At 54.4% G+C, this 25,934-nt stretch overlaps 2 protein-coding genes across 3 annotated transcripts in view; one reads left to right on the forward strand and one right to left on the reverse strand.

The window, feature by feature from the left end:
• Positions 1-2,313: 2,313 nt before the first annotated feature.
• The window catches only part of GNA12 (G protein subunit alpha 12), a 109,247-nt gene continuing 85,626 nt past the window's right edge, over positions 2,314-25,934 (reverse strand). For both annotated transcript variants that reach the window (XM_043559575.1, XM_043559574.1), the window contains 2 exons: positions 5,708-5,758; positions 2,314-4,418 (listed from right to left, as the gene is read on the reverse strand). In XM_043559575.1, coding sequence (XP_043415510.1) covers positions 3,849-4,418; positions 5,708-5,758 — 621 coding nt within the window. In that variant the 3' untranslated portion in view covers positions 2,314-3,848. The remainder of the gene's footprint in view (positions 4,419-5,707; positions 5,759-25,934) is intronic.
• On the forward strand, positions 8,924-10,596 carry LOC122471227. Its single transcript, XM_043559576.1, has 2 exons — positions 8,924-9,545; positions 10,482-10,596. Exons 1-2 carry the CDS (start codon positions 9,015-9,017, stop codon positions 10,563-10,565), a joined length of 615 nt encoding a protein of 204 aa, XP_043415511.1. The 5' UTR covers positions 8,924-9,014; the 3' UTR covers positions 10,566-10,596.

Consider the following 25,934-nt stretch of genomic DNA (forward strand, 5'->3'; position numbering starts at 1 on the left):
CGGGGGAGGTTGTCCACCGCGGGGAAAGGCGCGGCCACCCTCGCTCTCCAGAGCAGCCCGCCCGCTGCCGTGGCTTCCTCTAGAGGCGGGCTGCTGGTCACAGCGAGGTTAGCCGCACAGGGACACAGGACGCAGCCCAGGAGAAGGCCTCCAGTACGGCTGATCTGTCCGGTGGCTCGGAGCCCCGGATGCACGGGAGATGGCCAGGAGCTCAGGACTCTGCACAGATGGGGTCCCTGCTGGGCAGGCCCCGCGGGGAGGGCTGGGCCGGGGCTTCTGACCGTGGCGCCAGCGCGGAGAATCACTGCTTCCTCCCCGGTTACAAGGGTTGACACTGGGACACAAAGAGCTTGGCCCACCGCCGCGGGTGACTAACCACGCGGCAGGCTCCCAGCCAGCATTTCGGCAGAGGGGCTCCCACCCTCCCGCGTAACCGGGTGCTGTGGCGCCTACCCAGGCCACGGCCGCTGGACAGCCTTCCGGAGGACAGTCCTGTGACAAAGCGTGCCCACGACTGGGCATCACTCATCACTCCGGCGGGAGGTTTCTTCATTCTGTGGCTGGGGCCAGAACCGTGGGGGTCGTGGCCGCGGAACCAACACCCTCCTGCCCGTCCCCCTGGCGCCCTCTGGTTACAGGGCTCAGGCCGCGCCAAGCGTCCACCTGTAGGTGGTCCTGGGGTTCTCAGGCACTCAGGGCCTCACTCACACCATGTGAGGTCCCTGCGCGCACACACGCACACGTCTCTGTGCACAAGCCACTTTGGTTGGCTTTGAAGTTGTGTCTTGGAAATAAAAGCCGGTTATCAAATAATGAAACTTCAAGTACAATTAGCATTGGCGTTGTTGCGCTCTGGGCTCTGAATGCGGAGGACAGCCGTAACGAACGCCCAGAGGGCGAAGGTGGTCGTCCTCACACCAGACCCTCCGGCCCGGGCTAACGGGGCCACGCGTGAATGTGAGCCGTTGCCCGCTGTCCCTGTCCCGTAGGCACGTGCATCAGGGGAGTCCCGCCCAGCCAGGGTCGGCCTGGCCTCGGGACGCCCGAGTGAGGCGGTCATGACCGTAACTAATCACTGTGTTTTGAGATGATTTTGGATCTTGGATTTATTTTTCTTTTTCCCAGAAGTAACTAAAGTTACAAGAGCAGGAATACTAGACATCTCTATAAATTACATAGGTTAGAACACATTATCTTTTAAGACCCTTTCTCTACAGACAGAGGAGTGTTTCAGGGAAAAACCTACACGTGTCCTTCTAGGTAAACAGCGTAACCACGGAGAAAAGACCTTATTTTGAGGAAGTTTATTGTTACGTTTTTGCAATAACAGAATGAGGCACGACTATCTCCTGCTTCTCCAACAACTCAATAAAAAAGACAATAATCAAGGATAACAGTGTAATTAAAAAAATACAAAAGCCGAAGGTTTTGGAGACAAAAACGACTAGTCTATGTGTAGGAAAGCCGTGAATGGTTTTAGTTGAGCCTTGCAAATAGTTTCTTCTCCGATCCCCCTCGAAGCCCTGAACTTGGAAGCGGGGCCTTTAGAGACCTCCCCACGTGCCCCGAGGTCAGCAAGAGCGGAAGCCCGGGCCCGGGAAAACATGGGAGGCTGGGGCCCTGCGGGTCAGGGACCCAGGCCTGGCGCCCTCCCTGACTTCTAGGCAGCTCTGCACAGCCCCACCCCCTGTGCTTCCGGTCAGCCGGGTAAAGGGGCGGGAGCACCCTGTGCACGCCCAGCTGCTGCCAGGGGCCGGGGTGGCTCCCACACTGGCGAGCAGCCGCTGTGGAGGTCCCCCAGTGACGGGCGAGGAGAGCCCACCACACTGGGAACCGGGCGGTGGGTCCCTGCAGCCACGTGAAAGGACCCCAGACCGCCCCGGGGAGCCTGCCAAGACGGCTCCTTTTCCTTTAAGCCACGGTCATCGGCACTGACCCTGGGTCACATCCTTCAGTTCATAAGGAGCTCCAGGAAGCAGTGCAAAAACAGCAATTTTTTTTTCCAGCCAAAAAAGTCACAAACCCTAACAAACATGGACACAAAGCCTTGAGCACCGAGAGAGAGAGAGAGAGAGAGGGAGAGAGAGAGAGAGAAAGGGGGGGGAGAGAGAGAGAGAAAGGGGGGGGGAGAGAGAGAGAAAGGGGGGGGGAGAGAGAGAGAGAGAGAGAGAGAGAGAGAGAGGGAGGGAAAGGGAGAGGGAGAGAGAGAGAGAGAGGGGGAGAGAGAGAGAGGGAGAGGGAGAGAGGGAGAGGGAGGGAGGGAGAGGGAGGGAGAGAGAGGGAGAGAGAGAGGGACGGAGAGGGAGAGGGAGAGAGAGAGGGAGAGAGGGAGTGAGAGAGAGGGAGAGAGAGGGGGAGAGAGGGAGAGAGGGGGAGAGAGAAAGAGAGGGAGAGAGACAGAGGGAATTTCCTGTGGTCTCCTGACTGAGAACACTGATGACAAGGATGAGTCAGGAGCAGGTCCTGCTGTCCTTCCTCCTGGGTCAGCACAGGCCACAAGATCGCTGGAAACGAGCCAGGACTGACGCAAAAGGGACACAGGATCGGGAGCAGGGCAGCCTCGGGACGGGGGCCTCGCGGGTGCTACTCAGCCACAGTGACCGTGTGGTGCCAGTCAGAGGAAGCTTCCCGTTTCCTTCTAAATACTAGGAAAAGTCCTGACACACCAGACGTTTCTATCAGAGGAACGCACGGCGGGACCAGCCTGGGACGCAGTGTATCTGACAGCCAGCGGGAGACACGGGTGCAAAGGTGAGTGGGTAGGGGCACGGCGGGGGGGGGGGGGGGGGGGCGGGGGGGGGAGGAGGAGGGAGGAGATCTGCCATGTCCAAGCCCGCGGGCCTGGACAGACCTTCCTGGCTTCTCCCGGAAGAGAGCCACGTCCGGTAGTCATCGCTTGTGACACGTGCACATTGACGAGGAGACCTTGGTGAGCGGGAAGGTCCGAGCGGAGCCGGGAGCGGGTCCCGGTCCAAAGGCATCAAGGTGGCAGCAGTTGGCAGAAACTCGGACTCCGGCTCCAGAGTCTGGGCTTCCTGAAAGGTCAGCGGGTGGACTCACCAGGCAGCCGTGGCGTTCACACAGGCTCCGCCAGGAATCCTACCGGTGTTCAGGAGTCCCGAGGGGAGCAGGAAGCGCTCTCCCACCTTCCAAGGGAAGGGGGCCTGGGTGCGGCCGCGTGCAGGTATCGGAAGGTGACCGGAGGACAGAGGTCACGGGCAGAGCGGGGCGGATCACCAGCACCGGCCGTGTGGCGTTAAGGCGAGCCCGCTCCCACCCTCCAACGTGGGGCCCCCGGCCTCATCTAGGGTGCCTGGGCCAGGGTCCCTCGAGCCGGCACCGGGGTTTTAAAAGGCAACGTGCTTGCTCTGGGAGGGGGCGCGGAGACCCCCGATCTCCCGCAAACCACCGTCAGGCAAAGCTCTCGGGTTAGTGTCTCTCACGGAAGACTGGCGGGGGAGAGAGAAGAGCCACCCGCGAGGCTGGCCGGTTTGTGTCCTGGTCATTCCCGAGTGTGCGCGGCGTGTGCACGTCCCCCCCCTCCCCGCGCACACAGTCCTCATGAAACCGTGTCAGGAAAGGAATACGGTTTCCGCGAAGAGACAGGGAGCGGTGTTACCAGGTGTCACAAACCGATGGCAGAGTGACCCCTCGGATCCTCAGTAGTTTGACTACGCCCCGGGTTCAGTAGCTATCGTCCGAGTGTCCGTGGCCCCGGGCCTGGAGCGTGGCGGCGTGGCGGGCGCGGCGGCACAGACCCGCGAGGCCCACCCCGGGCCCAGGGAGGTCTGGCCGGTGGCCGCGGCGGCGGTGGCGGAAGGCGGCGGGGGGCGGGGGGGCGCCCTCGCTCACTGCAGCATGATGTCCTTCAGGTTCTCCTGCAGGATGGTGTCCTTCACAGCGTGAAACACGAAGCGGATGTTCTCCGTGTCTATGGCGGTGGTGAAGTGGTGAAACAGGGGCTTGGTGCGGTTGCGTCTCTTGCGGTCGAAGCACTGGACCAGGTAGCGCTGAACGTCCTCCAGCCTGTGGGGGTCGCCCTTGAAGTCCGGGAAGTGCTTCTTGATGCTGACGGTCTTGACCTTCTCCACCAGGAGGTCCGTCTTGTTGAGGAAAAGGATTATGGAGACGTTGAAGAAGAGTTTATTGTTGACTATGGTCTCGAAGATGCTCATGGCCTCCAGCAGCCGGTTGGTGCGCCTGTCCTCCATGAGCACCTGGTCGTACTCGCTGGACGACACCATGAACAGGATGGACGTGATGCCGTCGAAGCACTGGAACCACTTCTGGCGCTGGGACCTCTGGCCGCCCACGTCCACCATCTTAAAAGGGATTTTTTTAATGACAAAGTCGTGTTCCACAATGCCCTTGGTGGCCTTCCGCGCCAGCAGGATGTCCTGCTTGCTGGGAAAGTAATTCTGTAAAACACGGGAGAAGGGAGAGGTTTAGCAGGAGAGACAGAACGCGAGGACCCAAGGGCCAGAAGAGCCCCAGGGACTTCCGTGAGAACTTGAACCAGGCACCAGAGTGACTTCCAGCGGTAAGATCCACGTTGGCCACGGCAAGGGAAGCGAAGGCATCAAGCGGCTTGTCTCCCGTGAGCGGAGGCTCCCCGGCCCGAGGCAGGTGACCGGAATCCTCACCGTCAGCTGCAGCTGACAATCCCACCTGTGCTCGTGCCCACGGCAAACTGACCGCCGCTTCGGTTTCTGCCCCACAACCACCTTCCGACTGCTGACTTCCAGAGCGTACGCGTTCCCAGACCTTACCGCCAACCGATTTAATCTAGGTTTTGCGATGCTGTTCAGATCTCGCCCGCGATATATTTAATATGTTATTCTCGGAAGTCTTTAGCAACCATGGTGACTCTTAGGTCACCGCAGCGCGGCACCGCTGAACCCTCCAGCGACCGCACAAGCACTCAGGCGGCGGCCCGGCCAGAGACCAAACGGGGCCGCCGAGGCCTCTCAGTCCGGAGACCGGCTCACGGGGTGCGGGCGACAGAGGGGCGTCCTCGGTAGCATTGCCGGGAGGGGGACAGCAAAGCCGCACGTGGGGCAGCCACAGGAGGAACGATCCAACGACCTCACAAATAAACGGCGACAAGGAAAGACGAGGGAGAGACCTTCACAGACACTGGAGTGACGTGGCCCTCCTGTGAAGGACGGGCCTTACGAGGACACGGACTCAAACCGCTAAAGCAAGCGGCGCCCACGGGAACACACGACGACACCCGGGCAGGTCTCAGCGCTCACCGGCCATCGGCTGAGATTACGGAACGCTGCCAATGCCTTGGGAGCAGTGGCGGCACTGTGGTTAGCACTTCCGGAGCCCTATTCCGATGAGATGGCTTCCTGGGAGGTGCGGGGGCCTGGGGGCGCATCACACGATTTGTGTTTATGTGCGTCTGAGGCTCCCCTGATAAAAAGTTAAAGGAAACCCTCCATTGTACTGAAGAACTGCCACGTCCCTTGTGGCAAGCGGAGCGAAGGATTTCTCACAGAAATCTAGCAGGGAGCACGGTCCGCAGGCGGGAACGTGAGCGTGTCCTCCACCGGAAGGGGGAGTGCTCACTGCCACGCGCTCAATGGCCGTCGGCCCTGACACCGAGCGCGGATCTAAGAGCCCGGCACTCCCGCTCGTCACGGGGCTCACCACGTGCTCCCCAACTCTGGGTCGCAGGTTCTCGGGTGGGGACTGTACTCACCAGCTGGCCGATCCGGTCCAAGTTGTCCAGAAAGTACTTCACGGATTCACCCTGTCGCGGAGGAAGAACACACACGAGTCAGCACCGGTTGCGAACCCCGATTTGGCAACTAGACGGTCATGACAGAGTCACGTGAGTGTTACTTCCTCTGTACGAATAGGAAGGTGGCAGAGAGACCCCGAGTGCACGGGCGTCTACACACATTCAAAACACAACTGAACTTAAATGCGGCTTCTCTCGCCGAGACCCCAACATTCAAATTCAGACTGTTTTCAAATCACTCCCGCTGGACTCTGGGGACGGCAGCGTGCTGGCCCCTCTGACCAGCCAATCCCTTCCTTGCCACGGGCGAACACTGGATGCTCCAGAGCCAGAGCCTACGTTCCCGGGAGCAGTCTGTGCCGACGGAGGTGGCCTGAGGCGCCCCAGACGTCTTCAGACAGGGTGACTCTTGAAGAGAACGCATGCGGCACAAAATGCTTCCTAGCTTCCGGAAACAGGCCCAAAACTCCACTGCTACTCGCCATGCTCATACGACCTGACGCACAGCCTAGGATGAGGAGGACCTTCAGTCCGGATGTCCGTGGAGGAGCGGGGACCCCTTCACTCCCCTGGACGTGCTGCGGACCGGAGGCCAGCGCAGACAGACGGACACCGTTCTCCAGGTCCCGGCACACCCTGGGGCCTCCCGTGCTCTGTTTCAGAAGCGTTCAGAGGCCGCGCCGAACACAGGAAGGGCAGTCTTCCCCCAGGAAGCGGGAGGTAGGAAACGCATCACGTCCCATACACTCGAGGGGCATGGCTTTCCACGGGCTTCGGCTACAGCCTCCCCACGGTGCACAGGCCACCAGGACGGTGCTGGGTCACACACGCTGCCTCACACGGGCCCGGGGAGGGTCACCTGGGGAAGCCCAGCTCAGCCTACGTTCTGCACAGGCGTGTGAGAGCGGATGGCCACACCCACGCAGCAGGTGGCCGATCCAGGAAAGACCACCAGAAAGGCTGGCACCACGGCCTGAGCCTGTGACTTTATGGAAGAAAGGAAAGAAAGAAGACGAAAATGACAGGAGCAGCCAGCTCCTGATCTGGGCCTCTCCCCACTGTCTCCCCAGGGAGGGCACCGAGGACTCCGTTTCCTTTAGGGGGAACCAGCCTTCCCGTTGCACGGCAGCGGCCTCTCGGAGAATGCAGAAGACTGCGTGCTGTAAGGGGACGGGAGCGCGCGTTACACGCAGCACACAGCTTAGGGTCAGCATGCGCAGTGTTCCTCCTCAGGTCAGGGTGCGGCCGGAGCGCAGTCTGCTCTCTGCTCTCTGCTCTAGGGACATATACACCTGGAGCTCCAGGAAGGAGACTCACTCCCCGACACCCCGGCCTCAGGCCTCTGTCCCCCGTCAACTCCAGCCTGGGTGTGGGGACAGCGGTCACCGCAGAGTGGGGCAGCCGGTGCGTACATCCCGCCGCCTCCCCTGCGGGACGGGAAGCAGCTGGTCAGTGAAGGGGCCGCGGCCACAGACCGCAAACCCACCTGATTCATGACCGCTCCTTTGCTCACCCCAAACCCGTGTGTCTTACCCCCGCTGCCCCCCGACTCAGGGCTGCCCGAGGTGCAAGGAGAGCCTGTGAAGACTCAGGACCGTGTCTGCGCCCGCCTGCCACCGTGACTTTGCACCGGGAGCGGGGGTCCTGGGGTGGTTGGGCGCAGGGTCACGGCAATGCAGGTGTCCCGGCCAACATTCTATCGTTGCGACACAACTGTCCTGGGGAGACCCTGGGACATAGGTGATCAGCCCGACGGCACGGGACGGAAAGGAAGAGGCCCCAGGGGACACAAGAATGGGTCAGTATATTTAAAACCTGAGAAGGTGTGCCTCCCACGTCTGGGTGGAGAAATCGCCCGTGAGCTTGAACTCGGGGCCAACCCACCTGCACTCCAACGTTAAGGGACGCGGACCATCGCCGCTTCTCCCTCTGCCGCGTGCCTCCCTCCTCCTGCTCCTTCCAAGACGCAAGGTGTATCTGGGGCTCTGCCGCTCCGCAGGGTCGGGCACCCGCACGCCTTCGGGGGAGGGCCGCATGCGGGAGGGGGAGTCGGGGTCAGCTGGACCCGCCTCGTCTCAGTGGGGGCCGGAGGATCCACGGAGCTCTGTCGGGGGCCGAGAGGCCAGCAGGGAACGGGAGAATCGGCTCGTTCGAACCGGCAAGGAGCCACTCCGCCAGGCTGAGCGGGAGCCCAGGTGCGGACTGACGTGTGCGCCACGGGACTCGACACGCAGCCCACAGAACAGTCGTCTGCACGGGCCTCGCGGCTCCCAGAGCACCAGCTCAGGAAGACGCCCAGGTTTAAATTCTGACAGATTTCCAACTCTACGGGGAAGCAGTCAGGCCTTCGGAGAAGCGGCACGCGGCGGGAGCGGAGGTGCTACCGTGGACTTAGCCACTCAGAACCTCAGACTGTGCCCCCACCCCACCATTCGTATGCAGAAATCTACGCCCCAGTGTCAAGGTATCGGGAGGTGGGGTTTCGTGGGTGCGTTGGTCCCGGTGCGTGGTCAGGGTGGAGCCCCCGGAGCACACGCTCCTGCCTCGTGGGGATACGTGAGAAGATGCTGTCCACAAACCGGGGGGGGGGGGGGGGGGGTGGAGGGGGTCTCACCACAAACCGAATCTGCTGGTGCCTTCATCTTGGGCTTTGCAGCCTCTGGATTATTTCTCACAGACCCAAGGCTACGTATACTTGCTACCAAAGCCTAGACGGGCACAGACGATGCCTTTACAAAAAGAGAGCATCACGCGAGGCAAAACGGTGCTGGGGTCCTCTCGATGGCCGCTGCAGTAACACAGTCAGGCAAGAAAAGAACATGACAACTTACGGGCTTTCCGTAACTCTTCATGGTCTGCAAATCTGAGTCCCTTCGTTAGTGACGGCACGGATTCACGGATTCGATACAACATAAATTAGTTGTGCTCAGAGGCAACCAGGCATACATCTGACATCAGCCTGCCTTCCTGACCCAACTCCCAGCAAAATGTGCATTAAAAAAGTTTTTTTAAAATCTCACAGAGAGAGTGAGAGAGAATGAGCAGGGGAGAGAGAGAGAGAGAGTATGAGCAGGAGAGAGGAGCAGAGGGAGGGAGAGAGTATGAGCAGGGGAGAGGGGCAGAGGGAGGGAGACACAATCCCCAGGCGGCTCCACACTCAGCACAGAGCCCAACTCGGGGCTGCACCCCACAACCCCGGGATCACCACCTGAGCCAAAATCGAGAGTTGGACGCTCAACCAATCGAACCACCCAGGTGCCCCAAAATGTGCACTTTGATTAGCAGCCGCTGGACGATCTGGGGGGGGATGCTGGTGATCGAGCGGGCAGAGGGGGCGATCAGTGTCAAGGAACTACGTTGGGACACTCGCATCCGTGCCGCAGACAGGCGGATGTGGCCGGAAAAGTGCGCAGGCCTGGGCACGTCACCCTCGCAAAGAGAAGGATCATTTTCAGCAGATGGACTGTCTCCTGCACCGTATTCCCTGGGAGCGCCCATCACACACACCGGCCGCACGAGAATCCCATGTAGCGGGCTCACCACTGCTTCAAAGCTTCCGTTGGCATTATCAGACCCACACCCAGCCTCCTGCACCCCTGCCTGCCCGCGCTCTGGCGGTCCCCGTCGGCGGACATCGGCTGGCCCCATCCGCCTCAATCGGCTAAGTCAAGATCTCCAGAGAACGGACTCAGCTCTTTCAACACAAGATCAGTATTCCAGGTTGACTGGTCACACCTGTTTCTCTGCCAGCAACTTGACCCACACCCTTCCACTGGAGGTACTTCCTGAGGTGGAGGTGAGTGCATGGAGGGGGTTCCCTGGGGCTGGGGTGTGAGAAAGGACAAAGGAGGTGTGAAGGCGGGTGGAGGAAGAAAAACACAAATCTTCACTTGGGGCGAGTGGCTTTTTGGTTTGAAATCCTGTCTGGGCACTCGTAAGCCCCTCCTATAGCTCCAGAATCAGGGAAGCGGGTCTTTAGGTTCTAACAGGGGATCGACTGTGCTGGGAGATCCAGGACTTGACAACGGTGAGCCAGACGACCCGGAGATTAGTTTACTCATTTAAACATAACAAATTACAAAGACACAATTTTTTTTAATGCCTACTTTTCAGAGAAAGTGAGTGAGCAGGGGAGGGGGGGAGAGGGGGAGAGAAATTCCCAGGCAGGTTCAGCATTGTCAGCACAGAGTCTGATGTGGGGCTCGACCTCGTGAACCACAAGATCGTGACCTTAGTCGAGATCAAGAGTCGGACACTTAACCTACTGGGCCACCCAGGTGCCTCCAGATCACAAAGACAAATTTTAAAACTGCTGTATGTTAAAAACAACAAGTTATTTCAAGGGTCAGATTTTCATTTCCATTACTTAACAAATATCCAATTTAAGTCTTAACTTTGGCTTAACAGAGATGCTGACCAAACAACATGTGTGAATAGAGGGTTTTTACAAATGCTTAAAAAAAACACGAATTCGCAAAAGGAAACCTCATCTTGAATTCCGGCTTTGCTAACTAAGTTGAATGCCTATGATGCTTCACCGGGGTCTCGTGAGAGTAAATGATCTCACAGCCGTGAAAGCATTCTGGACAAAGATAAAACCCCATATTCATACGCGTCGTCAAAACGGAGGTTCTCCCGTTTTCATCTGGGTTTAATTTTAATCTGGGAGATTAAAATCTCCCATTTTAATCTAGGACCTGTCTGTCGCTAATTTATGATCCTACTGTATCAGGGAAAAGATTCACTGCGGGACTCGTACAGCATCGAAAGCCTGGGAAGACCACAAACGTCCACGGACAGAAGGCTGGTCGGGTAACGCAGGCGACCTCCACAGGGGGTCGGACACGGCTGTGGGGGGTGGACGGTGGTCCACGGCTGGTGAGAAGAGGTGCAAGACACAAAGTACGATGTGTCTCCTTGCGTGTGAGGAATGGTGCGGAAATGGAAACACTGACTATCTGCTCCTATTTAAAAAAGGAAACGTAGATAAACCAGCAACAGATAGAAACGATGAGGTACAGGGAGGGGACAACAGGGCAGGAGCGGGACGTCTCAATGCATTCTGGCTTTGGAACCATGTGGAGATCTTACATAATTAAAAACGAAATTTATTTAAAAAATCCACCCCTCAGAATGGAAACCAAACTAAGAGACATGAACCTAACAGCATGTCAGGTGGGGGCAGGGCCCCTGGACTCCGGCGGCCTCGCCCTTCTGCCCCAGCACGAGCAGGTGCACGGGAAGCCGGCCCAAGGTGCGCCCACGCTGGCGGTCCTGCTCGGCCACCCGGCCGGGCCAAGGCTTGCGTCCCATATCCGGGCTCTGAGTCCCCCACCCCGGTTCCTGGGGAGAGCTGCTCCTTCCCAGCTGTGACTAAGGCCCCAGGGAAAGGCCCAGGGTGGCACTCGAATATGCCAGGCCCCTCTGAGATTTGTCTTTTTCTTCTGCTCAGGTAAAAGTAACGTAACAGAAAACTAACCACTTTCAAGTGTATATAGGGGCGCCTGGGTGGCTCAGTCGGTAGAACACGTGACTCTTGACGTCAGGATCGTGAGTTCAAGCCCCACACTGGCTGTAGAGATTACTTAAATAAATGTAATAAAATCTTTAAAAAATAAAGCATACGTAACACGGTGGCATGTAGCACGTTCAAGGTGACGTACAACCACCACCTCTACCTTGCTGGAAAACACTGTCATCACCCCCAAAGGCAATCGCGCCCACGAGCGGTTACCCCCCACTCCCGGACAACCACCCATCAGCTTTCTGTCTCTCTGGGTTTGCCAATCTTGGGTATTTCGTAGCAACGGTCTGACTTGCTCCACTGGGCATCGTGTTTCACCGCGTCATGGCGGGGTGAGCACTCTGTTCCTTTCTACGGCTGGACAGCGCCCCACTGCGTGGACCCACACAGTGTTTATCCGCTGGTCAGCTGATGGGCATCTGGGCTGCCTCCAGCGTCTGGCTACTGCTGTGACCGTTCCTGTACAAGTTTCCATTCGGATGCCGGTCTTTGGTCCTTTGGGGCAGACATTCCACCTGGCGGTGGAGTTTCTGGGTCACATGGCAACTATGTTTAATTTAAAAAAATTTTTTTAAATGCTTATTTATTTTTAAGAGACAGAGAGAGAGAGAGACAGAATGTGAGCAGGGGAGGGGCAGAGAGAGAGGGAGAGACAGAATCTGAAGCAGGCCCCAGGCTCCGAGCGTCACCACAGAACCCGACGTGGGGCTTGAACTCACGGACTGTGAGATCATGACCTGAGCCTAAGTCGGACGCTTAACTGACTAAGCCACCCAGGCGCCCCATGTGTTTAATTTTTTGAGGAATCACCCAAGTGTGTTCCTCAGCGGCTGCACGGTTTGCACCTGTATCAGCAAAGGTAAGAAGGTTCCCCATCGTCAGGACACTTGTTTTCCAGGTGTTTAATTGCAGCTGCCGCACCTCACTGTGATCTTGTGTGGGATCCAAGGCGGTCTGTGCATAATGAACAGCTGTCAGGCTCATTCCTCAAACGGTTCTGGAAGTTGAATAGCACGGGTTACAGACCCAGCCTTGCAAACGACAGATCTAATCCTTCATTTGTGTCACAGGGACCACCACAGAAAAATGAGCTAGAAAGAAACCAGGGCATGATTTTAGATCTTCTTTTTCTCCACATGAGAAAGCACGCGCACCATGGGGTGAGGGAGGGGCGGGTGGGGGGGGGCGGAGAGGGGGGCTTGGCCAGTTCTTAGAGGTTCCAAATGCAGAGTCACACCCTCCTGCTCTGGCACTTAAGGAACCTGCAAGTTGTCACTCCAGTCCCCACACAAGCTGGACAAGCACGACTCTTTTTTTATTTTTTTTTCAACGTTTTTAAAATTTATTTTTGGGACAGAGAGAGACAGAGCATGAACGGGGGAGGGGCAGAGAGAGAGGGAGACACAGAATCGGAAACAGGCTCCAGGCTCCGAGCCATCAGCCCAGAGCCTGACGCAGGGCTCGAACTCACAGACCGCGAGATCGTGACCTGGCTGAAGAAGCACGACTCTTTTTAGAGCCACACGAGACTGGATGTTCAAGGGTTGCTGCCCCCCAATCTGGACAGGCAGGTGAATATGAGGGACAGGAACGTGGCTGGAGCCAGCAATGCATCCAGCTTTCAACGGAAAATGACAATGTCCGCTCTATAAAACGCAAAATCACAGTCTGAAGAGACTGAGCAAGCCCTGGAGCCAGACTCAGATGTGGCAGAGGGTCTGCGATTAACACATCAGGAATTTAAAACAATTATGATTAATATGCTAAGCATTTGATGGAAAAAGTAGACGACATGAAAGAACATATGGGGAATTTAAGCAGGGAGATGGAAACTCCATGGATCAAATGGAAGTACCAAAAGGAAATCACAAAGCACATTAGAAAATATTTTCGGCGGTGCCCGGGTGGCTCAGTCGGTTAAGCATCCAAATCTTGGTTTCAGCTCAGGTCACGATCTCATGGTTTGTGAGTTCAAGCCCCACATCAGGTTCCATGCTGACAGTGTAGAGCCTGCTGGGATTCTCGGTCTCCCCAATCTCTCTGCCCTTCTCCTGGCTTGCTCTAACAATAAATAAATGAAGTTAAAAAAAATTTTTTTTTAATTATTTTGGGATGTATTTAATGTATTATCTAAGGAAGAAATCTGTAGCTCTAAATGCCTATGTTAGCAATGTATGTATGATATGTATTGAATCACTACATTGTATATGTGAAATACAACACTTTAACTATACTGCAACTAAAATTTAAAAATAAATGTTTATATTAGAAAAGAAAATAGAGGGGCGCCTGGGTGGCGCAGTCGGTTAAGCGTCCGACTTCAGCCAGGTCACGATCTCGCGATCCGTGAGTTCGAGCCCCGCGTCAGGCTCTGGGCTGATGGCTCAGAGCCTGGAGCCTGTTTCCGATTCTGTGTCTCCCTCTCTCTCTGCCCCTCCCCCGTTCATGCTCTGTCTCTCTCTGTCCCAAAAATAAATAAATGTTGAAAAAAAAAATTAAAAGAAAACAGGTCCAAAATCATTGACTGAACTTTCTTTCTCAAAGGCCCTAAAAAGGAAGAGTAAAGAAAACCCCAGGTGAGTAGAGGGAAGGAAAGAAAGAAAGAAAGAAATCACCGAAATAGAAAATGGACAAACAACAAAAAAATTAACAGGGCCAAAAGTGTCTTCAAAAAGGCCAACGAAACGGGTAACGTCCTAGCCAGAGTAATCCAGCAAGAAAAAGGGAAATTGCTAGGACCGGCAAGTAAAGAGGAGTTACACTATGGATCCTACAGACATTAAAAAAATATGGAGAGGACATTCTGAACAACTTGATGCTAACAAACTGGATTTCTTAGAAGAAATGGACAAAATGTTTTAAAGATTTAATTTACTAACAGTGAAAATCTGAACAAACCTATATTTACTTTAAAAAAAAAAAAAAAAAAGCACCTGAATTTATTACAAAAAATGTTCCCCCAAAGAAAACCTGCCGTCAACATTCACAAACAGGTTCTGTGTGGACAGTTTCCATTTCTCTGGGTAAGTGCTCAGGAGTGAGATTGCTGGGTCACATGGTTAAGTACAAATTTAGTGTTTAGAAGAAACTTCCAGACTATAATCCAGGACAGCAGCATCATCCACATTCCTGCCAGCCATGCGGAGGGGACCTGGCTTCTCTGTATCCTGGCCAGCCTTTGCTATGGGTGCTGTGTTTTCCTTTCTTTCCTTTCCTTTTTTGAAAAGTAGGCTTCAAACCCAACACAGGGCTTGAACTCATGACCCCAAGATCAAGATCTGAGCTGAGATCAAGAGTTGAAGACTGAGCCACCCGGGCACCGGTGGCCGCTGGTCTTCTTTTCTAACTTCTAACATGTATCTCAACATGGTTTTGCGTTTCCCTTAACCTGCAAAGACCCGATGGCCAGTGATGTCGACCACCTCCCATGTACTTATGTGCCACGTGCACATCCTCTTGGGGAAATCTCTTCAGATCTTTTGCCCATTTTCTAGTTGGACTGTTTTATTACCATTGAGTCTCAAGAATTCTTTGTTTTTTTGAGATGAGTCCTTTCATAGATGTGTGGTTGGCAAATATTTTCTGTCTGCGGCCTCTTAAGAGGGTCTTTTGCAGAGCAAGTTTTAATTTTGATGAAATCAAAATTGACATTTTTTCAAAAATGATTTTTTTCTTTTATGGGTTTTGCTTTTGGGGTCTTATCCAGCCTTAGGTCCCAGAGTTTCTACCATGTCACCTTCTCAAAATTCTCTTTCATTTAAATCTACATGCCGGTCTAAGTTGTGCGTAAGGTTGTGAGATTCAGGTCACGGTTCTTCTTTCTTTTCCAGTCTACGGCTATCCAATTGCTTCAGCAGCATACGTGGAAGGCTGGCCTTCCTTTACTGAACCGGTTTTGCATCTCTGCATACTTGTGCGGAGCTAACCTCTGGGTCTGTCCCACTGACCTGTGTCTGTCCCTCTGTCGATATCACTGTCTTGATTAATGCAGCTGCATCCAAGGTCTCGACATGAGACACGGATAACTTGTACTTTATTCTTCATTTTCTAAACGGTTTGGGCTATTCTTGTGCCTCTCCGAATTTTGGAAGGATCATATTTATATTTACAAAAGGTCTGGCTGAGATTTTAGCAGGAGCTCTGTGTCTAGTAGGAACAGAAACCTGTATATACATTTGGGGAGAACTCACACTGTTCCTATGTTGAGCCTCCTAATCCAGGAGCTCAAACCAACTCTCCATCTGTTCAGACCCTCTGATTTTTTTAATGAGCGTCCTGTCACTTTTAATCATACAAGTCCCATCCCATCTATGTTATGCTAAATTTACATGCAAGTATTTCCCCCTTTTTTGTGAGCAATTGTGAACAGTAATGGCACATTTGTTTGCCTGTGTTCATTGCTAGTATACAGAAATATAATTGATTTTTGTATTTATTGAGCTTATATCCTGTCGACTTGCTTAATTTACTTACTTCTGTGACTTTTTGGGTGGGTTCCTTTACATTTTATATGTCATCTGCCAATAGGGACTTTTCTGACTTATATGCCCCTTTTCTTTCTTATATTCCCTGCCTTATTCCAATAGCTCAAACAGACGTTTATTATTTTTCAAATATTTACTTTTTTGGGGGAAAAGAACAGTGGGGGAGGGGCAGAGTGAGGGGGACAGAGGATCCAAAGTGGGATCTGCAATGACAGGCTGACAGAAGTGAGCCCGACGCGGGGCTTGAACTCACGAACTGCGAGATCACGACCTGAGCCAAAGTTGGACGCTGAACTCACTGAGCCACCCAGGTGCCCCGTGAAACAGACTTTTATAAAGATGTTTAAAACCTCTTCTTTGGAAAACGCAGAGCACAAGGACAAAAGAACCTACGTAATTGGAGAGATATGGCATGTTCATCAATTGTAGGAGCCTCGACCCTGTTAAGATGCCAGTTCTCCCCAGACTGACCTACGGATGCCGTGTAATGCCAACCAAAGTCCCAGGAGCCATTTTTTTTTTTTTTGGTAGAAAATAACAAGCTCATTTTAAAAAGTGACCTCGAATAAATCGATTTTATAAAAGGAAAGCATCTTTTCGACGCCTGATTTCCAGACTTTCTACGAAAGAAGGGGTTGGTGCGAGAAAAGGCAGACAACTGGGCAGAAACCAGAGTCTGGGCGCAGGACCTCACAGAGACGGCCAAGTGCATTTTGACAGCTGTCAAGGCAAATCAAGATGGGGAAACGGGCATTGTTTCAAAAAATGGTGCCGGAGACACTGGTGATCTGTACGGGGGAAAAAAGGGACATAGACCCTTACCCATATCATACACGAAAATTAAAGTGTGTCCACAGACCTAAAAGTGAAAGCTAAAACTAAAACCACAGACTTGAAAAAAACACAGGTGAAAATCTTTGTAATCTGGGGTTAGGAAAAGAGGTCTGTGCTGGCAGGATTTGAAGATGGGCCTCAGCGACTTGTGTCCGTGTACAATCTCCTTCTCTGGAGCATGGGAGGGGCCCGTGGAGAGCAAGAGACCGCACACCTTGACTGGGCTACTCTGAGCCGATCACGAGAGATGATCCGGGGTGGGCCTTACCTAATCTGGTGAGCCTTTTCAAAGAAGCGTCATGTTGTAAGAGGAGGGGCCCCATGGCAGGGAACCCAGGGCAGTCCCCGGAAGCTGGCCAGAAACCCACACAACAACAGAGATCTCCGTCACACAACTGCAAGGAAATGAACTCTGCCAATGACAGGCAGCTGGCAAGGGACATTAGGTGAGACCACGGGCCCACCGACACCTTGATCTCAGCCTGATGAGACCTTGAGAGCAGATGACCCAGTGAGGTCCAGACACCAGGACCCCTGACCTGCCCCTGCTGCGAGACAGCGCATCTGTGTGGTTGTTTTAACTTCCTCCATTGTACCAGGTACCTGCAACACAACCGTTAACCGCGGAAGAAAAGGCCACCTTCACTGTGTGTCCTCAGCTCCAATAGCGTCTTGACCCTTAGGAACCAAATGCTTGTTGGTGAATGAAGATACGGATTTTTTTCTTTTTTTTTTAAATGTCTATTTTTGAGAGAGGGAGAGAGCAGGGGAGGGGCAGAGGATCTGAAGCGGGCTCTGCACTGACAGTGGAGAGCCCGATGTGGGGCTCGAACTCACTAACTGTGAGATCGTGACCTGAGCTGAAGTTGGATGCTTAACCGACTGAGCCTCCCAGGTGCCCCAGATACGGATTTTTTCAAAGCAGACCCTTCTAGTGCTACCCTAGACATTATTTCCTCTGTTAACTCAGTGGATTGCTGGCTTGAGTTTGCTGTCGAGGACCTGTCTAGAAAAACTTGCCCCTGCATCAGAATGGCAGATAATAAGGAATTCTTCCTCCTCCTCATAATGGAGCTGCTCGAGTCACATAATACAGGACTAAAAACCCAGTGAGTGTCTGAAAAATCTCCTGCTATGGCATTAGTCATTAGCTAACTCACAACAAAGGGGATGAGTCAGAGTCCGTTTCTTCAGGTTCGTTACGGAAAGCCCCTGTGCTTTCACTGCCTTATTCAAATAAAACCAGGGAAGCCCCTCCCCTGGACACAACACCTCCCAAACTATCAATATTTACCGTATTAGAGAACTGAAGTAACTTAGAAATACAGTTATAACAGGCATGTATCTAGGCAGCCACCAGAACGATGATATCATCACACACCATGTGGCCTCTGGAAAACTCCAGTGTCCGCTCTCGAGTAAATAACAGTGCAAAAGGCAAATGGCGTCTCAGTCTTATTCTGAGAACAGTGTCGGTCTTGAGGAGCCCTCGCCAGGACCTCAGGGATCCCCAGACCACACTTGGGGAAGCACTGCCCGAGAGGACACTGAACGTGAGCCAGAATGCTCCTAGCGGCAGGATCATCAAAGCCGAGGCTGGAAAAACCCAGTCAACCCTGACTTCACCGGATAAATAGAGGGCAGCATAAGCTAGAACCGCACAGGAGAATGAACAAGAGGGAACCATTACCATGTGCATCAATACGATGAATCACAAAATAAATCGGTGAATGAAAAAAACAAGCGGCAGTACAACATTGACACTACTCTTGACTTACGTGACGTTTAAAAACTGGAAAAATTAAACACAACAACAGTTACAGCAGCTAACACACATACAACGTTTACCAGGTGCCCCGTGCGGATCTAAGTGCTTTACATATTAACTCAGTTAATCCTCAAAACGATGCTCGAGGCCGGTATGACGGTCATCCCCAGTGTTCGGATAAAACTGCGGCAGAGAACGGCTCGGGGATACATGGGTGGTAAAAGGACAAATGAAAAGAACGTTAGCCGACATCAGAAGGGCGGCTACGGCTGGGCGGGGGGTGCATCCAGGAGCAGGAGAGCCGACAGTGGGTGACACGTTACCACTGATGCCCCCCGCTTTTTTAAAAATTCTTTTTCAACATTTATTCATTTTTGAGAGACTGAGAAAGACAGAGTGTGAGCACAGGAGGAGCAGAGAGAGAGGGAGACACAGAATCCGAAGCAGCCCCAGGCCCTGAGCTGCCAGCACAGAGCCCGACGCGGGGCTCGAACCCAGGAACCGTGAGATCATGACCCGAGCCGAAGTCGGGCGCGCCCCGCCGCTGATGCTGTTGATCTGCACGGTGGGGGTGTGTGCAGATGCGTCCCTTACTACTGTTGACCGTGTGTCCTTGTTTCCTGCGCAGGTACAGGACTGGGACAGAGACACAGCGAAGGCGGTATGGACCACGCTCACGGCCGGCGGCCTCTAGTTCGGGAAGTGCACACCCCGTACGCGGCACCGGCCCTGATGGCCTGGCTTTCAGAGCCCGGGATCGAGGCTGCTCCCTGCCCCTGGCAGCCTGGTCCCAGGGCTACGAACACAAAAGAACGACACAAACACTCAACAAAGCAGAGGAACACCTAGCACCTGAAGGCTGGGGAACTGGAGTCGAACAGAGAGGCATCTGTCAGTGCTGGACGACCGTGCGCCCTGTCTTTCCCTTCCACCCCTGTCCGGGGAACAGGTGGGAAATGTTGAGAGAGGACTAGACAGGTAGAAAATGGTGAATTATCGAGGACTTCCAAGTGGGAGAGAGATCGCTTTTGCCAAACCAGTTACGCAGGCTCACTTCCACGTAGCGATGCAGCTGTGGGCCCATGTCACATGTTCCTTCTGTCCCCGAGTCAGCCCTGGAACACCCAGGTGGCGCTCAGCCCCCTTCCCTTCTGGGCCGTCAATGCTGCCGCTCTCTGGACCCAGGGGGTGAGCATGCCAGAGCCCACGGTGCCCTTCCAACTGCCCAGACCACGTTCTCCTCACTGCTGGGCACAGCCCCCCGCCCAACCTGGCACGCAGGACCCCTGGGGCCCCGCCCCCGGCAATGCACCCACAGCCCCCCCCTCTGCACACAGGATCCCTGGGGCCCTGCCCCCCCCAATGCACCACAGCCCCCAAGGTGCTCAGTACCTTTGGGCACGCCCCCCCCGCCCCCTGCCTCAATGCACCCATGGCCACCTTCCCCCCACCCCTGCATGCAGGACCCCCAGGCACAGATAGCGCCACGTGCTAGACCAGCTAAGTTCCCCTGACGCCAGATGCCACACTGGAGCTGGTGACGGATCTGGTGCAGGCCCATCCCTGCACGCCACACAAGCCCGTGGCTGTCCCTTTAAGCCTCCCCCACACCCCTCGCCCCTCCTCGCACCGCACCAGCAGCTCATCCAGGGAGCTAAGTTTAGCTCCCTCCACTTCCAGTCTTGCCTCCGGGGACAGCCTGTGCTAGTGGGGCCCGCAAGGCTCTCTGAAGCCACCAGAGGCTTGCTTCATAGCACGGAGGGCCTGACCTGGATCAGCGTTACACTCCCCGGAGGGCGGGGGATCCTGCACACAGAGGTTTTTGGGGAAGGGGGGCGGCACCCCTCTGACCGGACTCTTCCTCGCCCCAGCACAGTCTGGCCTCACGGTCGGGACAAGGGTGGCCCGGTCAGTCCCCCACGGTCCGTGACTCATCTGGGGACAGCTTGTTGTTTTGGGCCCAAAACAAGAACCTTTAAACGGAGCCACGACACGACACGCACCTCACCGATCGGCTCCCTCTGCCACCTGGACCTCAGGTCGGGGTCCTTCGGAGAAAGCCTGTGTGCACCTGAGCTGACGGGACGTCCCCTCCATTCGGGACCAGAACCTGACCCGGAGCTGTCTCCAGGCCGGGTCAGACGCACACAGAGCAGGCCTTCAAACGGGACCTATGGTCTCCCTGAAGCCAGGCCTCTGGCCACACACGGTCCTAAGGACGGCGGACAGAATCTGGGACAGGATCTGAGGGACTACAGGGGGAAAATGCAGTCAACGCTTGTCAGCCGGCGTGACCCAGGCCACGTGGCAGGAGCTCCCCTGCAGCCACTGGAGCGGCCCGCATCCTCTTCCGGAACCAGTACCAGCTAACCCAGGTGATCTCTACGGACAGAAACAACACCCGCTCCACAGCGGACTTGCTTCCAAACCAGCCTCTCACCCGACACTCAGTGTATCTTCACTTGATTTGCAATTTGGCAACTAGTGATTGTCTTGTCGTGTATGTGTGTGTACACACACACACACACACACACACACACACACACACACACGTGATAAAAAACAAAAAACCAATCTCAGGAACAGTTGCCAGCACGGGCTACTGGAAAACAAAAAGACGATCAGCGTTGTTGTAATACAAGGCGGACACACAGCCGCTACATGTTTCGCATTCACGCCTTCGCACGCGCCTTCCGATCTCGGGACAGCGCTGCTTCCAACCCTGCTCCCAGCCGCGTTTCCCCACCAGTCATACCGACAAACGCCAGAGCCCGGACCAAGGCGGCCCGTCCGGCTGCCCAGCAGTCCAGCCACGGCGGAGCTGACCACGGCCCGAGCCCCGTCCCGCACCCCAAGGGCCGCCTCTCCCGTCAGTCCCCTCGCACGGAGCTTGGTAGGCGGAGAAATCTGTGAACGTGCCCCCAATACCGACCCAAGACGCCAAAAGCTCTGGCTCTGGGGCTGAGGCGGCTGACAGATTTCATTTCCAGGAGGAGTTAGATGGGCCGAGCAGGCGCCCGGCCAGGTGCCCCACCGGCACCGGACGGAGGATCACAAGTGGGGTGTGCGGCCGGCTCACGGAGGCTGCTCCCTCGGCCGGATAACGGCACCGAACCGGCCCTGCAGTGCCAGGCGCTGCGCCACGCACTTGACGCGCATTATCTCACTTAATCCAAACGCAGTTGTCCCCATTCTCCTGCTGGAAGAAACCAAAGCTCACAGGTTCACTTGCCCAAGCGGTCGAAACCGCCACTCAGCTCAGAAGGCTGAGCTCTTAAGCCACATGCAGGGCCCTGACCAGAGACCGCGAGCCAAGTTTTATATTTAAGAGTTAAGTCCCAACGTGCTTGCGAAAAATGAAATTAAAAAATCGGAACAAGGACAGTAGTCTCATTCGTCATATGACCTGTCAAGGAGACAGGGCTCAGAGCAGCCAGACGACGAGGGGACAGACCATCTGGACCGGGCAGCACTCTGAGGCCAACTGCCTCCCCCTGGACGGCGGAGGGGAGCCGGGGCCAAGGGGTCAGGGTGCCCTTCGGCGGGATGTTTGCCGGCCTCCCCACCCCCTCGGCTCAACAAAGCCCGCCTCGGGCTCAACAAAAGGGAAAGAGGAGTGCTCAAAGCAGCCTTCCTCCTGCCAAAGCCTGACTCATCGGCCGTGCTCCAGCTTGGCTCTCCGAGCAAAAGGCCGGCTCTGCTCGTGGAGCCAACCAGAGCCGGGGCTGGCCCGGAGGAGAGGGAAGCAGGGCAGGAGGCCAAAGGCAGGGACGCCCCAGACGCTCGGGCCGGCGAGCCAGGGCTCTGGCTCCTCATAAAGGGCCCTTGTGCGTTAGGCCCGGGCCGCCAGGCCCTGTAGGCCTGGGGTCCGGGGGGCTGTGGGGGCGCTGGAGCACTGACTCGGCACCCACGCTCCACACGAACTCTGACCTTGTCCCACGAGAGACCAGACAGCTCTGAGGAGATGGACCACCGCCTCCAAAAGCTTCTCTCCTTCCAGAATCGCTGGAAAAGTCTCTGCTGACAACATTTGCAGGATTTCACAAGGCCCCACCTCCACCACCAAAAGCCCAACACAACACAGCGTAGCAGAAATGCCAAAGGTAATTCCCCGGAGGAACGGACGCCCCACAGCGCGAGAGCCGAGCTGGGGGAGACCCGGATGGAATTCCTTGGCTGCGGCAGGCACGTCGGCACGCACCGCATCTGGCAGGAACCGGGCCGGGCTCCGGCACAGGGAGCCCACCAAGGGTTTCTTCCCTCGGCCGTGCCAGCTGTCTGAGTAAATGCTTCGCCTGGAAAAGCTCCCCGAACTCCCTCACCCTGGCCACAGTGCAGTTCTGTCCGCCGGGATGGAGTTCTGACACCCGTGCGTGAACTTGATTTTCGACTCTGCATGGCCCTATGATCTAAAGCTGGCCCGGGGCGCCTGGGTGGCTCAGTCGGTTAAGCATCCGACTTTGACTCAGGTCGTGATCTCATGGTTCATGGGTTTGAGCCCCGTGTTGGGCCCTGTGCTGACAGCTCGGAGCCTGGAGCCTGTTTCCGGTTCTGTGTCTCCCTCTGTCTCTGCCCCTCCCCCACTCGTGCTCTGTCTCACTCTCTCAAAAAAATTTAAAAAAAAAAAAAAAGTTAAAATAAATAAATAAAGCTAGCTCAAAACAAACAGGAAGTATTCCGAAGTCTGAAATACCTGGAGAGAGCCATGTGAAGAGTTACATTTTCCAGATAAGCATCATAAAGAATATTCTAGAAATAGGCAACTACTGGTGTCTTATTTACTATTGGATTGTGCCACAGTACTTACAATTCTGGAACCCTCACTAACTGCTCTTAAATTTAACTTAAAAAAAAATCACGTTAGTAAACCTTGAGAGAGAAAGAGAGAGAGAGAGAGAGAGAGAGGGAGCTCTACCTTAAAAAAAAAGATGACCTTGTAAAACACACCAGGCTGAGCGAAATGATCTTTCTTTTGTTTCTGGTTTGTCACTAAGGGAGATAAATCAAAACAAAAAGAGCCTGTCAAAACGATCTGTAAAAGTAACATTCAGGTCAAGGCAAAGGATGAAAGTTTACGTAATTACTTTTGTGAAACTGATCTGCTAAGCAATACAGAGATCAGACCTCAGTCGGTAGCTAAAGGTTCTGATCGATTTCCTTTTTTTCCCTCTGCGGTGGAATATGGGCTGTGAACTAGCCGTGCCTTCAAGAACCAGGGCGAGACCTGGGACCTCACCAGCCAAGTGCCACCTACCCGAGTGTTCTCTTCACGGAACGCCCAAGGATGCGCATAAACCCCAATTCAGGCTACTTTTGGGGGACCTCCTTAGAACAACAACGGGGGTTTGCTCAGGAACAGGGCCAGGGGAAACGTAAGCCACCCACAGCCTGAGCGCCTCCTGGACAAAGGGGACATTTGAAAGGTGTCAATAAAGTGCTTCTCCAAGCAACATGTTTTCCACCTCAAACGGAGAATTTTGCTTGACAGTTCCAAAAACATGTTTTTAAACCCAGTAAATAAAAGAGGGAATTGTAGGGATATTTCACCAAATCTTGCTTCACACATATTTTATCACATTCTGCACTGGAACTAGTACACGAAGTTCCTTTTAGGAACATTCACTGAGAAGACAAAATATAGATTTATTAAAGAAAAAAAGATGTATTAAAAAAAAAGGATCCCCTGCTCCAAACCAGAAAGCTGTTCCTGGTGATCAGCCTGAGTGGAGGCTGAGGTGAGCACTGGCGGCCGGCAGGGGTGGGGGGCGGGGAGGCCTTAAGGGGAAACTTGTCTGTCTGGTTCCCTGCTGCTGATCCCGAGTTCCACTGGGTTTCCTTGGAAAGGCTAACTCACACCTTGCTTTCACTCAAAGGATCATCAAATTCACCCTCTTCGAGAGATCCTGAATTCTTACCTACGGTCAGATAAGAAGGGGGAAAAAAATTAAATACTGCTTATTGTAAAAATCACATCCAGGGGCGCCTGGGTGGCTCGGTCAGTTGAGCTTTCGACTTCGGCTCAGGTCACGATCTCACGGTTCGTGAGTTTGAGCCCCTTGTCGGGCTCCGTGCTGACAGCTCGGAGCCCGGAGCCTGCTTCCGATTCTGTGTCTCCCTCTCTCTCTGCCCCTCCCCTCCCCACACTCCGCCTCTCTCAAAAATAAATAAACATTAAAAAAAAACGAAAAAAAAATCACATCCAAAGAGCAAACTTCAGTTCTCTTGTAGGCACCTTTCACACCGGTTTTCTTTTAAAAAGCTGCAAAACAACGTCCACAGCAGCACCGCGCTTAACAGCCCAACGGGCGAAGGTTGCCCAAATGCTCACCACACGATGGGTGAGGAGACAAGACGTGGTTCGTCCACAGAACACTAGGCAGTGATGAAAGTGAAGACGGTGCTGGCCCAGACTGCAGTGCGAGTGAACCTCAGACGCTTCCTGTGGAATGAAAGAACCCAGACACCAAGGCCACGTACTGCATGATTCCATTTCTAGGAAATAACCGGAAAACCTACAGAAGCAGGAGGAGGAAGAGGGGCCGCCTGGGGCCTGGGGCCGAGGACTGGGGTTAGGCACGCACGGGCACGAGGGGCCTTACTGGGACGACGGGAGGGCCCTAGAACTGGTTCGTGGTGGCCACTGCACAGCTTGGCGAATTCACTACAAGTCACTGAAAAGTACCGCTTAGAAAAAGCTGCCCCAAGAGGAGAAAAGTTTCCATAAAACCAAGTTATTTACTCAAGAATGCTCCTGTGTTGCTCACACTGAGAATTAATCATCTCCATTTAATAACTCCTAAGTAGTTCAGGTCTATTTCAGGAGCTGTTTCAGACGCTCAGAATTTTCACGGCGGGTAAAGCTCCAATTATAGCTGGTTATGGGGCTGTTTTCATCTTTATTAAACCACCATCATTTAACAAAACAGCAGCAGGAAGTTCAACAGACCCCGGGTACCAATTAAAAGGATCCCAAGTTAATAACCCTACAGGCTTCTGCAAGTTCCCCTCACAGGGCCACGCCCGGCCCTCGTCTGAGCCGGGCACACAGGGACAGCAGGTGGCAGGAGCTCGGGGACACTGCGGGCTCCCTGTGCTGATAGAGAGTTCTGGCCTCTTGGAAGCCCCTAGAAAAGCAAGGCAGAAGCCACTTTTTTGGTTCGGTGTAGCTTCTCATCTGGGGGTTCACTTGCAAAGTGCATCGTCTCCAACAGCACCCACCTCACTGAGGAGCGCCGGGGGCGGGGGGGGGGGGGGGGGAGCCAACCACACGCCATCCTCCTGCAGGACAGGCGTGGACACGCACTGCCAGGCGAGCTGTGTGGTTTGCACGTCCTTCTCATTTATTTACCACCAAAATCCTTTCTCATGTGAGGCTAAAAGTCTATCCTCTTTTCGGTATTAGGGGGGAAAAAGCCCTCTTTACAGCATGTCCTTATGAAAGAAGGGGACAGATCATTAGCTTTATAATTCACTAAAAACGTTGCGGCACCTGCTGGAGCTGTACCAGGACGCGTGTGTCTTACAACGTGGAGGGAGAGAGATGGAAAGGATTAAAAAAAAGAAAAAAAGCATTCA

Source organism: Prionailurus bengalensis, chromosome E3, assembly GCF_016509475.1.
Source record: "Prionailurus bengalensis isolate Pbe53 chromosome E3, Fcat_Pben_1.1_paternal_pri, whole genome shotgun sequence".
Lineage (NCBI taxonomy): Eukaryota > Metazoa > Chordata > Mammalia > Carnivora > Felidae > Prionailurus > Prionailurus bengalensis.